We start from the raw sequence: 11,961 nt of genomic DNA, 5'->3' as shown, positions 1-11,961 counted from the left end.
GCAGGGAATCTTCCCAACCCAGGGATCGGACACAGGTATCCCGCATTGCAGGCAGATTCTTTACCAGCTGAGCCACAAGGGAAGCCCAAGGATACTAGAGTAGGCAGCCTATCCCTTCTCCAGTATATGTATCTTCCCGACCCAGGATGTGAAGCAGGGTCTCCTGCATTGCAGGTGGATTCTTTACCAACTGAGCTATCAGGGAAGCCCACTGTGGTAATCATTTTATGATATATGCATATTTCAAATTATTATGTTGTACACCCCAAACCAACATAGTGTTTATATGTCAATTACATCTCAATTTTTTAAAAAATAAAGGAAAATATCAGAATCCCCAGAACTAAAGAACCAGAATTAAAAACAAGTATCTCCGGGTGGAGAGGGAGGTGGGAGGGGGGATCGGGATGGGGAATACGTGTAAATCTATGGCTGATTCATATCAATGTATGACAAAACCCACTGAAATGTTGTGAAGTAATTAGCCTCCAACTAAAAAAAAAAAAAAACAACAAGTATCTCACTGTTCCACTGCCCTTAACCCCCTCAAAATATTAAGGATATTTTCACTGTCCCCCTAATGTCTCCTGCATTGGCAAGCAGACTCTTTACCACTGAGCCACTTAGGACGCTGAGGAGGCTCTCTGGGGCTTCTTTAATAAGGGCACCAATCTCATTCAGGAAGGGCTCCACCCTCATGACCCCGCAATGGTCCTGCCTCCCAATCTCATCACTTAGGGGGTTAGGATTTGGATTTGGAGGGGACACAAACATTCAGACCATACTGGCAGGGTATGAATAGAGGAAAGAGTGTGGGAAAAGCATATGAGACAGAGGGGCATACAAGACAGAGGGGACATGACGCAGGTACTGAGGTCAAGAACAGCGTGGCAGTCACAGCAAGGACTTGATAATGGCAGGGTGAAATATCAAGTAGGAAGTCACATGAGATTAAAGACAGAGCAGGACCAGGGCCCGGTTATGTCTGATTTCGTGCCACAGATAGATATTGGAGGATGGATTGAAGGGAAAGGAGCAACAGCAGCAACAGGCAGGAAGCTGTTCCAGTAGCAGGAGAGAAACGAGAAAAGGTGAAGTCCTGAACCTGGGCAGGGGGAGGGTTAATTGGAGAACTTTCAGGAAGTGAAACTGCATGAATCTGGGGATGTGTGGGTGTCAGGAGTGAGAGAGAGGAAGAGGGAAGAGTCAGGGGTGCCTCACAGATCTCCAGCAGAGGTGATGGGGTGAATGATAGTGCTCACTGAGGGAAATGAAGGGGAAATGAAAGTAATGCATATCAGGGGAGAAGAGGCTTGGAAAGCAACCATCTCTTCCCACTCTCAAATTTCCCAGGAATACAGTCTAGTGAGAACTGTGGTGGTATATGCCATTTTCTCATCATCCCAAAGTAAAACACCATTTATTTTCACCACTACTATTCAAGGAAAACAAGAGAAATGAATAGCAATACTTTAAGGAGAGGTTTTAAAGCAGAGACTGTGAGACACCTTCAGTAGTAGCTGCCAGTGAATTTCTTGTATGAAGACCATGATGGGAGATGGTCATAAGACTCAAGATCTCGGGATACAGAGGCATTGGAAGGACGTGGCTGGAGAAGATGACCTTGGGTTTGGAATTGGCAAAGAAGCAGAGAAAAGCCATGGTTCCCTGGGTGGGGCTGGAGTTCATAGGGAATAAAGTAATGCAGAAGGTGGTCTTTTGAGAAGCAGGGAGCCTGTGGAACCAGCTTGAGAATTCTCAGGGTTGCCCAGAAGTAGGGCAAGATGACTTGCTTGGCCATGATGGGGAAATATGGTTATGACTTGAAACGTGAAACTACTCTGGAATTGAATACAGTTCAGTTTTTATTTTACTTAGGCTGAACTTTTCTCATGCTTGAAGTTTGTTTTGCCCCAGTGGCTCTTTTCAGTGTCCTGGACTGCCCTGAATTAGAGGCCGAGGGCTGGAGGGGCTGTCCTAGGGGTATGGCCTGAGAAGAGAGAAATGTTCTTTTCTAGATCTCTGGTTGACATTAATCTTCAAAAGCAGCCAGAGCTTGGGGAGACACAGGCCATTCTAGCCTAAAAACAATGTTTTCTCCCAGAACTTCCTCCTTCCTGCCAAACCTCAGGTCCTGTTTTGGGGAGGATCTTTTTTTTCCCTCCTGTACGTTTTTTTAGCAATGATATGTCATTTTCCCAGGGCCATTGTTTTTATTTGCTTAATTTATTCGTGAGTGCATGTGTCCGTAGCACTGGATAATAGTATGAGGGTCTCCATACTCTATTGTCTTTTTTTAAAAAAATATTTATTTGGCTGCTCCAGGTCTTAGTTGCAGAATGTGGGATCTTTAGTTGCAGCACGTGGGATCTAGTTCCCTGACCAGGGATTGAACCTGGGCCCCCTGCATTGGGAGCACAGAGTCTTAGCCACTGAACGGCTAGGGAAATCCCTCTATTGTTTTGAAAAGAGTAAAATTGAGAATCTGCAATTGGGGCAGGTGGAGGGTATTGCTACTCAAAGGCATGCTTTGTTTTGTTCTATTGATAAATTTGCATACCCTTCCAAATAGGAAAGGGCTGACCTCTCTGAAGGGCTTCCTTGGTAGCTCAGCTGGTAAAGAATCTGCCTGCAATGCAGGTAAACCCTGGTTTGATTCCTGGGTCAGGAAGATCCCTTAGAGAATGGATAGGCTACCCACTCCAGTTTTCTTGGGTTTCCCTTGTGGCTCAGCTGGTAAAGAACATGTCTGGAATGTGGGAGACCTGGTTTCATCCCCGAGTTGGGAAGATCCCCTGGAGAAGGGAACAGATACCCACTCCAGTATTCTGGCCTCTCTGAAAACATTTTAATGAGAAAAGAATAAAGAAGCAAATTTTCTTCCCAAACTTTATTATTACAAATAGTTTTTATGACAACAGTTTAACAGAGCAGTTAGTCTTGCTGTCTGTCTTGTAATGTCTCAATAATTTACAAAATTAAGTTAATAAATATGAAACTAGATTTAGTCTCTTTTCAGCTGTGTCATGTATTACAAAGAGATAAGGAAGAGAAAATTCTATAGCCATATGTAGTACAAGCTCAGAAATTTTCAACTGCTATTTAATCCTATCTAGGATTTCCCTAGGCAAAACAGATACTCATATATTTCACCTTTTTTCTAAAGACTTATGAAACATAAATAGATCCATAAATAGCTCATATAAATATAGGTTTTACCTTTTAAATAATAATATTCACAAATCTGGAAACTTGTCTTAAAAGAATAGAAAATAAAGCATGTAATACATCAAAGTGGAATCTTACGCCCCAAAGTTATTTCAGGACTTATTAAATACATAAATGGTTTTGGTCAGAAATGGGGCTGGGTCTACACCCCAGAAAGCCTAACTAATCTGGGGAGTAGGGGTCAGGCAGAAAGCTCTTAAGCCACGTGGCGGACGATGGGGGTGACACAGGTGCAGCCCACCGCCACCAGCATCTTCTCCAGCCGGAAGGAGTAAGGGCAGTGCCGAGGCTCCCTCCGTAGGACCAGGATCTCTTGCTGGATGGTGACAGAGTTCATGTGATGGTCCACCTTCCCTTCAGCATTGATACAGCCTGAGTGGCTGCACTTGGCCTCCCAGATCACAGAGGGGTACCTCTCAGGGTCCTCATTGCGGCTGCAGGGGCGACAAAAGACAGGAAGAAAGTGAATTCCTGGTAGGGCAGTAAGGAAATCAAACAGGAGTATGCAAAGGGAGGCAAATTCACAGGGGGACAAACGATGGGCATTGCAAATTCTCTAAGTGCTGTTGGTCTGGAAAAGAAGCCGTTTGGGAAAAGCTTGGATTTGGAAGCCCATGAAATGTTATAGGAAAAAGAAACAACGAGCAACTTTTCCCAGGTTCTTTGAAGAATAAACAAAAGAAGACAGACTGAAACTACAGCAAGGATTTAAGTCTGTCATAAAGGATATTTTTTTAGGGTACATTTGATAGATGAAAAAAAGTAAAAGAGTCATCTAGAAACAAGATAGCTGTTGATCTGACTTACTGAAGTCTGTCTTTGAAACAAGAAAGGCATCCAAGTTTATCTGACAACACATTGATGGAACAAAGCCCTCGGGTGACAGGAAGGGCTGGAAACAAAATCTGAAGCCCCTCTAACTTTGCCTTCTCCCTCTCCTCTGGCTGAGAGAATGACTGGACTTAGTTTAATTTATTTGAACTATTCTTGGTAAGCAGAAGTAAGAAGAAAAGACCCTATAGACAGGTGAATCTGTAGGCTCCACATGACTGAGGTCATTTGCCTGAAATCAAATTATCAAAATACATTTTGTATTTGACCCATCATAGGGTCTAAAGGGGAGCCTGGCGGGCTACAGTCCATGGGGTCGCAAGAGTCAGACATGACTTAGCAACTAAACCATCACCACCACCACTAGATGTATTAAAGACACAGCGAACGTCAGTCTATTGGGGATGTAATTCAAGACTAAGTCCAAAAGGGGTGAAACACCCAAGGGAACACTTCTTCTACTGGGATTCAAGCTATTTTTCCCAGTGCTAATACAACCAAAAAAAGCGCAAAAATCCTAGTTAATTAATTGTTGTTATCAACAAACTTTACCAGGGTATTTGCTGGTAGCCCTGGGAAAGAGAATTCCAGTACTAATCTCCCATGCTAAATGTCTGTTTCTTTTTTGGATAAATAAACACTAGACTTGGGGTGTCATAAATATCAGAATGATGACCACCATTCATTTGGGTGGATTCTGGGGACATCAAGAACTAGTAGGCTAGGTGTTAAGGATGGTCTGGGGAGAGCTGTGGTCTATGGAAGAAATCTATAAAAAGAAAGCTGGAGAATCACTGGTTTGCACAAAGGCTCTTCCAGGTTTGACAGGAGATTCTGAATGAGTAATATCACTCCCCTCAGGTGATTTAACTGTCAGTCTGATGCGTTCTTCTGATGTAGAAGAATGCAGAGGTTTTATCTGGGGTGCTTACGTACTGGAGAGTCCAAGGTGAGGTGGAGCGCTTGTGGTAATCAGTGGGCCTTCTGGAGTTCGTGTTCCGGTTAACGATGTTTAGGTTGACCCTCACATGTTGTGGGAAGTTCTTGTCCTCAGTAGGTGGGCAGCCTGGACTCTGTGGGATGATGACTCCTGCCTTCACAAGAGCCACCAGACTCAGAAGCAGTAGCAGTGACTGGATGGAGAGAGAGGTCGATTGGGTTAGTACTACATGGTTTTTGTTAACACACTGTGGCGATGATTGAATTGCTGATAGTAGAGAACATTCTATGGTCCAGGATAATCTACACTAAATTTTCAAATATGTTAAGTGAAAAGCTGGTGAGATGACCAAAGTGATATTAAGACCATGGCATTTCTACCAGTCTTGAACATTTTTTTTTTAATGTAGAAAAACCACATTATTCATTGGCTGACAGAAATTTTAGTGAAAATGGCAAGTCATCAATATATCAGTATATGCATCACTCTCAGGTCTTTGGAAGGGTAATGACCTTGATTTTCTAGGAAAAATGCCCTCCTACACCACTGATCTCTCCCCTTACATTTTGCGAAATAAGGGAATGTACACCTTAGAAATAAAGGGCTGTAGAAAATCCACATAGAATCAGTTAGAAATTCTGTTGGTACCACTGGCAAACATCCAAGCCCAAACTCAACCCCCCTTATATTTTCTTAAGTATAGTTCCCAGTTTTTCTAAATTTACATATATTGATTCTATAATCAAACTGGGTTTCAAAAAAGACGCATGTATGACTTTAGGTTAGAATAAATGGTCTCTGTTTGTAAAATATTGTTAAAGCATCTTTTTTGAAACCCAGTTTGACTACAGAATCAATATATGTAAATTTGGAAAAGCTGGGAAACATACCTAAGAAAACAGGATTAGTGTACCAAGACTATAGTGTAATAATACAATAATGGAGAGAAGAGTCACTACCAAAACATTAAATCTTCAAGGATAGTGACCCATCTTATTTTGAATTAAAGAAAAACACTGTGGAAGAATTCTATTAAATCCCTTGTACCCAGAGAAACAGATTTTCAATAAGCATTCTCTCTTACAGCACAATGTCACGTGATGCTTCTTGTGTGGTTTAGCCCCAGTATAGCTATCTTTCAGTTTTCACCTCATCTTTCAAACTGATACGCACCAGTTCTTGAAAATGCTAAATAATGACAAATATCTATCAAGGGTTTCATTTCCCTTCCTATATAGACTGTATTCTTGGATTTCCATAGTTAGAATCCAGAATTTCATGCCCGCAGTCCAGAAATTGATCTGGTTCAAATCAAGAAGAGCATCACACATTAGTGCAGGACTCACCATAGATGAAGTTCTCAGAGAAGCCATGGTAGTTCCTCCCAGTTCACTGTAGATGGATGAGCTTGTGCTCGTTGTGAGATGGACAAAGTGTAGTGCTATCTTCTCTCTTTTTATAGGGTTTTGCTCCTTCTGTGGTCACTTGCGTTGGCGTGTCGGAGTGAGTTTAGGGGTGACACCATTTTGGTTAAACGTTCCATCCCAAAATGAGGTCAAAGAAAAACCACCCCTTCGTGATGGGTAATAATCTGCTTCTGAAGGATAATGGGAAGAACAGAAATCCATTTTTCTAATGACCATGTCCTCTCTTCATTCCTCAAGGAACTATGACTTGTCAGGAGCTGAGCAGAGACAGAGAAATTATTTATTTATGGGCAAGCATGAAGCTGCCATAAAAGATGTCCTCTCTTTTACCAGCTCATAGGGAAATAAAAGTTTGGCATCATATTCAAACTTCTGACAGTCTTCTTCTGCCATATGCCTTGATTTCCCATTCTATAGTGCCTTTCCCCACCAGATTTCCTAGCCAGTTGTGGTGGGCATCATTCCAGAAACTACTCAAGGTCTTGCCATATCAACAAACCAACAAAAGATCAATACATAATTTCGTGATGGCAGGATATATTATTTCACTGATTTAACGCCTGCTTTGTTCAGTGTCTACTCTGCCAGAGGAACAAATAACTAGATTTCAGAGACATGAGATTTGCTATCAAAGACATGTCTAACACTGCATGTCACCAAGCAACTTCCTCAGGAGGAAGAAGGAATGAGGAAACATAGTCAGACGAAGAGGGGAATTGAAAGTGGAGGTAGAGAGTGCAGGAAGGCGGTGAGGGTAGAGAAGGGAAGGGCAGCGAAGAGCAGACAATGATAACAACGAGAAAGGAGGGGAGAGATGGGGGGATAAGAAGGAAAAAGAGAAGGAAATTGTTCCTCCTTCCTTTTCTCTCCACTCTCTAGGTAAGGTGAACTTTGATTTCAGGTCCTTGAGAATGGCTCCTCCTAGGGAACATTGAAGTCTATCCCAAGGATGTTAAAATGAGGGATGTAGATGTGGCTGGGGACATGTCTCCCTCTCTCTGCCCCTTCTTTGCAGTGGGGTGTTTTCCTGGCTAGACAGACCCTGACCAATCAGCGAGGAAGGCCATGAACAGATGAATCTCAGGGGTAATGGTAGATGGATGACCTTGGTCGACGAAGCAGCTACAGTGGGAAGAGGAAGTGGGATGCAGCTTGCCCTGATTTCCTTGATTCTGGTGTTGACCTCACCACCTACCCTCGAAGACATGGAGTCATTGTGAGCTCCCCGTCCCTCCTCCACATGTGATCAGGTAGCCACCTTAGCAGCTGCTGTGTCTCTCACATCTATTTCCTATTCCCAAACCTACTGTCACTCCTCTAACTCAGACTCTCACCCACTTGCGTTGTTTTTTCTAAACTGGAGTATAGTTGATTTACAAGGCTGTTTTAATTTCTGCTGTAAAGCAAAGTGATTCAGTTATACATATATACACTCTCTTTATATTCTTTTCCATTATGGTTTATTACAGGATGTTGAATATAGTTCCCTGTACTATACAGTAGAACCTTGGTGTTTATCCATCCTACATACAATGGCTTGCATTTGCTAACCCCAACTCCATTTCTTGCCCTCCCCACCACCACCTTGGCAGTCATATGTCTGTTCTCTACGTCTGTGAGTCTGTTTCTTTTCCATAGATGGGCTCATTTGTGTACTTGAACTGTTTTAATAGCCACATTTGCTCCTCCCAATTGCTGCCTTCCACCCACCTTTGACATTCCTGCAATAATGATCTTCAAAGTATGGCTCTGATTGTGTCTTGTCTCAGTTGGTTGTGTACAGAACAAAATGCAAACCCCTTCAGTTCAGTTCAGTCACTCAGTCGTGTCCAACTCTATGTGACCCCATGGACCACAGCACGCCAGGCCTCCCTGTCCATCATCAACTCCCAGAGCTTGCTCAGACTCATGTCCATTGAGTCAGTGATGCCATCCAACTATCTCATCCTCTGTTGTCCCCTTCTCCTCCTGCCTTCAATCTTTCCAAGCATCAGGGTCTTTTCAAATGTTTGACTTAGTATTGAACATCTGCAAACTTTACAGTTTCACCCTCCACCACACTCCATGACTTGGACTCAGGAGTTCCTGAGTATTCTCCTACAGATGGTCCCTGAATTATAGTTCGACTTACAATTTTTTCAGCTTTGCAATGTGCAAAAGTGATATGTGTTCACTAGAAGCTGTACTTCAGATTTTGAATGTTGATCTTTTCCCAGGCTGGTGATATGTGGTACTGTCCTCTCTTGTGGTGCTGGGCAGTGGCAGCTCCCAGACAGCCATGCAATCACGAGGGTGAACCACTGATACACTTACCACTGTCTGTACCCAGACAACCATTGTATTTTTCACTTTTAGCACATTATTTAGTCAATTACATGGGATATTGAATACTTTATTATAAAATGAACTTTGTGTTAGGTGATTTTGCCTAACTGTAGGCTAAAGTAAGTGTTCTGGACACGCTTAAATTAGGCAAGGCTAAGCCATGATGCTTGGTGGGTTAAGGTGTATTAAACACATTCACATCAAGATGTTTTCAATTTATCAGGATGTAACCCCATCTTTTTTTTTCTTTTTGGTCACACCTCTCAGTTTGCGGGATCTTAGTACCCCAAGCAGGGCTTGAACCCATGCTCTATTCAGTGAAAGTGTGGAGTCCTAACCACTGGATCAGCAGAGAATTCCCTGTAATACCATCTTAAGTCATGGGAGAACTGTAATGCCTGCACGTTTTTCGTTAGGTACTGTATCTGAAATGCCCTTTCTCATCCTCAGTTTATATCAGAATTCTCCTTGTCCTTCCAGATCCAGTTCAAATGTGTCTTTTGGGTCTGGAGTTCCCTCCTGATCACTATAGCTGGAATGAGCAGCTCCCACAACATGACATTTTACCTATCTCTACAGTAACTTGCTTATTTATTCTTTTGGCCACAATTGCATGGCTGTGGGATCTTTGTTCCCCAACCAGGGATTGAACCTGGGCCTTCTGCAGTGAGAATGCAGAGTCTTAACCATGAGAAAACCAGGGAAGTCCTTGCTTCATTTTGTACTGTATTTTATTTGGCTGGGAAGAGTACGTTTAAGACATAAGTTTATTTCCAATTTAGATTTTACTGTCATCCTTCAAAGCCAGCGTGTTATTTATCTTTGTAACTTCTATGGTACCTCATGTGGGGCTTTATGCAACTTAGGTCTTCACAGATTGCTTCTGTATTGCTGGTTTCCTCTCAGGCACACAGCTGTCCATGAATATTTCTAGTGTATCACCTGTCATTTGTTTGCGTATCTGATTTTCCTGCTAGACAGATATTATTAGGCTTTGTATCACTGTACATAGTATCTGGGAAATAGGAAGTGATCAATATTTTGACTGAATTACAATATGAAGAATGTTTGGGTAGTTTGGAATCTTGACTATTCCTTTTGGGACCCAATTGCATCCCCCTGACCTAAGCTAACACTTTGACTTTCCATCCTGATCATTTTGAAAGCAGTGTGGTAAAGTTGTGATCTGTTTTGGACCATCCTTAAATGGAAGATTTCTTGCTTCTGCTGTCTGGTAGGGATGAGGTCAAGGTGAATGTGTTTGTTGGCCAAAGGGGACAAGCTGATTCTAGTTGTCCTGTCTGTGTCTGCCTCCTGTGCCAATGAAATATACCCTGTGTGCCATCCTTTGCAGTACCAACCCTTGCTTTAACATAAGGATGGGAAGTAAAGTGAGTTTTCACAAAAGTGTAAAAATGATCATTTTGAGGTGGTGATCGGAGCTGGCTGTGCCCAGTCTTGAGCAGCATGGACTTCTCAGATGCGCACTTGAGCTGGAGAAAGAGTCAGAGGTAGAAAGATGGTGTGCAGAATGGGGAGGGTAGTTGTCTACAGAGACAGCTCGTTCAGGTTTATACCCCAGCCTGCTGAGACAGAAGAAATGCTGGACTGGAAATTCATAGCTCAGTCGGTAAAGAGTCTGCCTGCAATGCAGGAGACCTAGGTTCGATTCTTGGGTTGGGAAGATCCTGATCCTCTGGAGAAGGAAATGGCAACCCACTTCAGTATTCTTGCCTGGAGAATCCCATAGACAGAGGATCCTGGCAGGCTACAGTCCATGGGATCATAGGAGTCGGACACGACTTAGCGACTAAACCACCAGAACACCCAATGAGAGAGCACTTTGGTTTTTGCTGTCGCTCTGCCATTAACTACGCATCCTTTTGGGTACTTCATGTCCTTGAGGCTCAGTTTCCCTTTTGATGAAATTAGTTTTTGCCCCAGGTAATCTTTGATTGTCTGAATTTTTAGAGAAAGAAAATAGTGGGAGAACAAATGGGGCAGTAAATTAGGGGTGATGACTTTGCTTAGTGATTTTCCTCAGATTTATCAGTCTTGCTTCTTGGAGGGCTGGGGAACAGGTACCCACAAGTAACTAGGAACTGCAACCTGGCTGTTGAGATCTGGGTAAGGTGTGGGGAGGAGGAGCAGGTGGAGGTTGGGAGGCTGGCTTCCTGGGAGCCAAGCATGCTTTGGAAGGGATGGTCCTAGTAAAGTGTCTCTGGGCTTCTTGATTTAGGGAAATGATCTTCAAAGCTCCTTGACTGTGTTACATTATCAAACAGCATTCCCTTCTACTTATAGCAGAGAATAACATGGGAGATAGAAGAATATACATTCCTTAAATTAAGACTGTCATTAAAAATTAAATAAATAAATAAATAATTTCTTGCTTAGGTGGTGGGTTACCATGGAGATAATCACTATTGTCTTTTTTATTTCTACTCTAGAGCCTTTTAAAATAAAATTAGCAATAGTCTGAGTAGAAGAGGAGGCCCTGTGCCATCATTAATGATTTTTGTATATTATACCTTAAAGACAATGGCTACTCAAAGAAATGGGTGTCATGTTGTCTTATGGTGTTCACATCACCAGTAAGCCTCCTTTTCTCTTGATTTTGATTTACTATAGAGAGGATAATGAGTAGCTGCCAAGAATCTTTTTGGGTTTTGAATTTGGGCGCTAAGATTTTGAAAATGGGCCAGGATACAAGAAGCAACATCAGATACTTAATAGGAAGACATGGTTTTGAGGGAAGGGAATGTTTGCAGCAGAGTCATCTGGAGGGCCTTGGGGAATCAGTACAGTTGGGATTTAGCTGAGATTCAGATTTAGATCCGGTTGTTCAGGATCTAGATCATCTAATTTTGAAGTATTAGTAGTGTTATGTACCAGAGGCTCAGCTCTGTGGTTAAAGCTGTTGTGTTTAAAGGATCACAACTTACTACATGTGAAATCACCATGGTTTTTTTAAATAAGAAAGATCAATCTTAGTATCAGCCTGATAGTATCATTGTTCCTCTCCAGAGCAAAGCTGTTAGGCATTCACTATGGCTGTGTTTCTGAGGGCCATCCGGAATGATGAACCAGTGGGAGGGAATTCTGCAGGGGTAGGTCATAGACTTCCCCTGGAATCACTGGTGGAGGAATTTCCCCCCTTATGTGACATGATAAATTGAAGGAGAGATTAATAGAGAGAAGCTCTAAATG

The 11,961-nt window shown here is 42.5% G+C and overlaps 1 protein-coding gene across 1 annotated transcript; it reads right to left on the bottom strand.

Annotated features, from left to right (window-relative positions):
- Window positions 1–2,881: 2,881 nt before the first annotated feature.
- IL17A (interleukin 17A) lies at window positions 2,882–6,426 on the bottom strand. The gene is made up of 3 exons (XM_043908745.1): window positions 6,346–6,426; window positions 4,996–5,192; window positions 2,882–3,662 (listed from the first exon to the last, which is right to left on the bottom strand). The coding sequence occupies exons 1-3, from the start codon at window positions 6,370–6,372 to the stop codon at window positions 3,425–3,427; spliced, it is 462 nt and encodes a 153-aa protein (XP_043764680.1). The 5' UTR covers window positions 6,373–6,426; the 3' UTR covers window positions 2,882–3,424.
- Between the last annotated feature and the right edge of the window lie 5,535 nt (window positions 6,427–11,961).

The sequence above is a fragment of the Cervus elaphus genome, chromosome 7, assembly GCF_910594005.1.
Source record: "Cervus elaphus chromosome 7, mCerEla1.1, whole genome shotgun sequence".
In the NCBI taxonomy this organism is placed as follows: domain Eukaryota; kingdom Metazoa; phylum Chordata; class Mammalia; order Artiodactyla; family Cervidae; genus Cervus; species Cervus elaphus.
Note: the sequence above shows the minus strand (reverse complement) of the source record. Positions and strands in the feature narration are given on the sequence as shown.

What these genes read in the sequence shown, in the direction of transcription:
- IL17A (XM_043908745.1), bottom strand. Translation starts at nt 6,372, where the DNA reads ATGGCTTCTCTGAGAACTTCATCTATG. An exon ending in CTCTGAGAACTTCATCTATG is followed by an intron (nt 5,193 to 6,345) that starts GTGAGTCCTGCA and finishes CTCTCCATCCAG; the next exon opens with TCACTGCTACTGCTTCTGAG. An exon ending in ACCTCACCTTGGACTCTCCA is followed by an intron (nt 3,663 to 4,995) that starts GTACGTAAGCAC and finishes TCGCCCCTGCAG; the next exon opens with CCGCAATGAGGACCCTGAGA.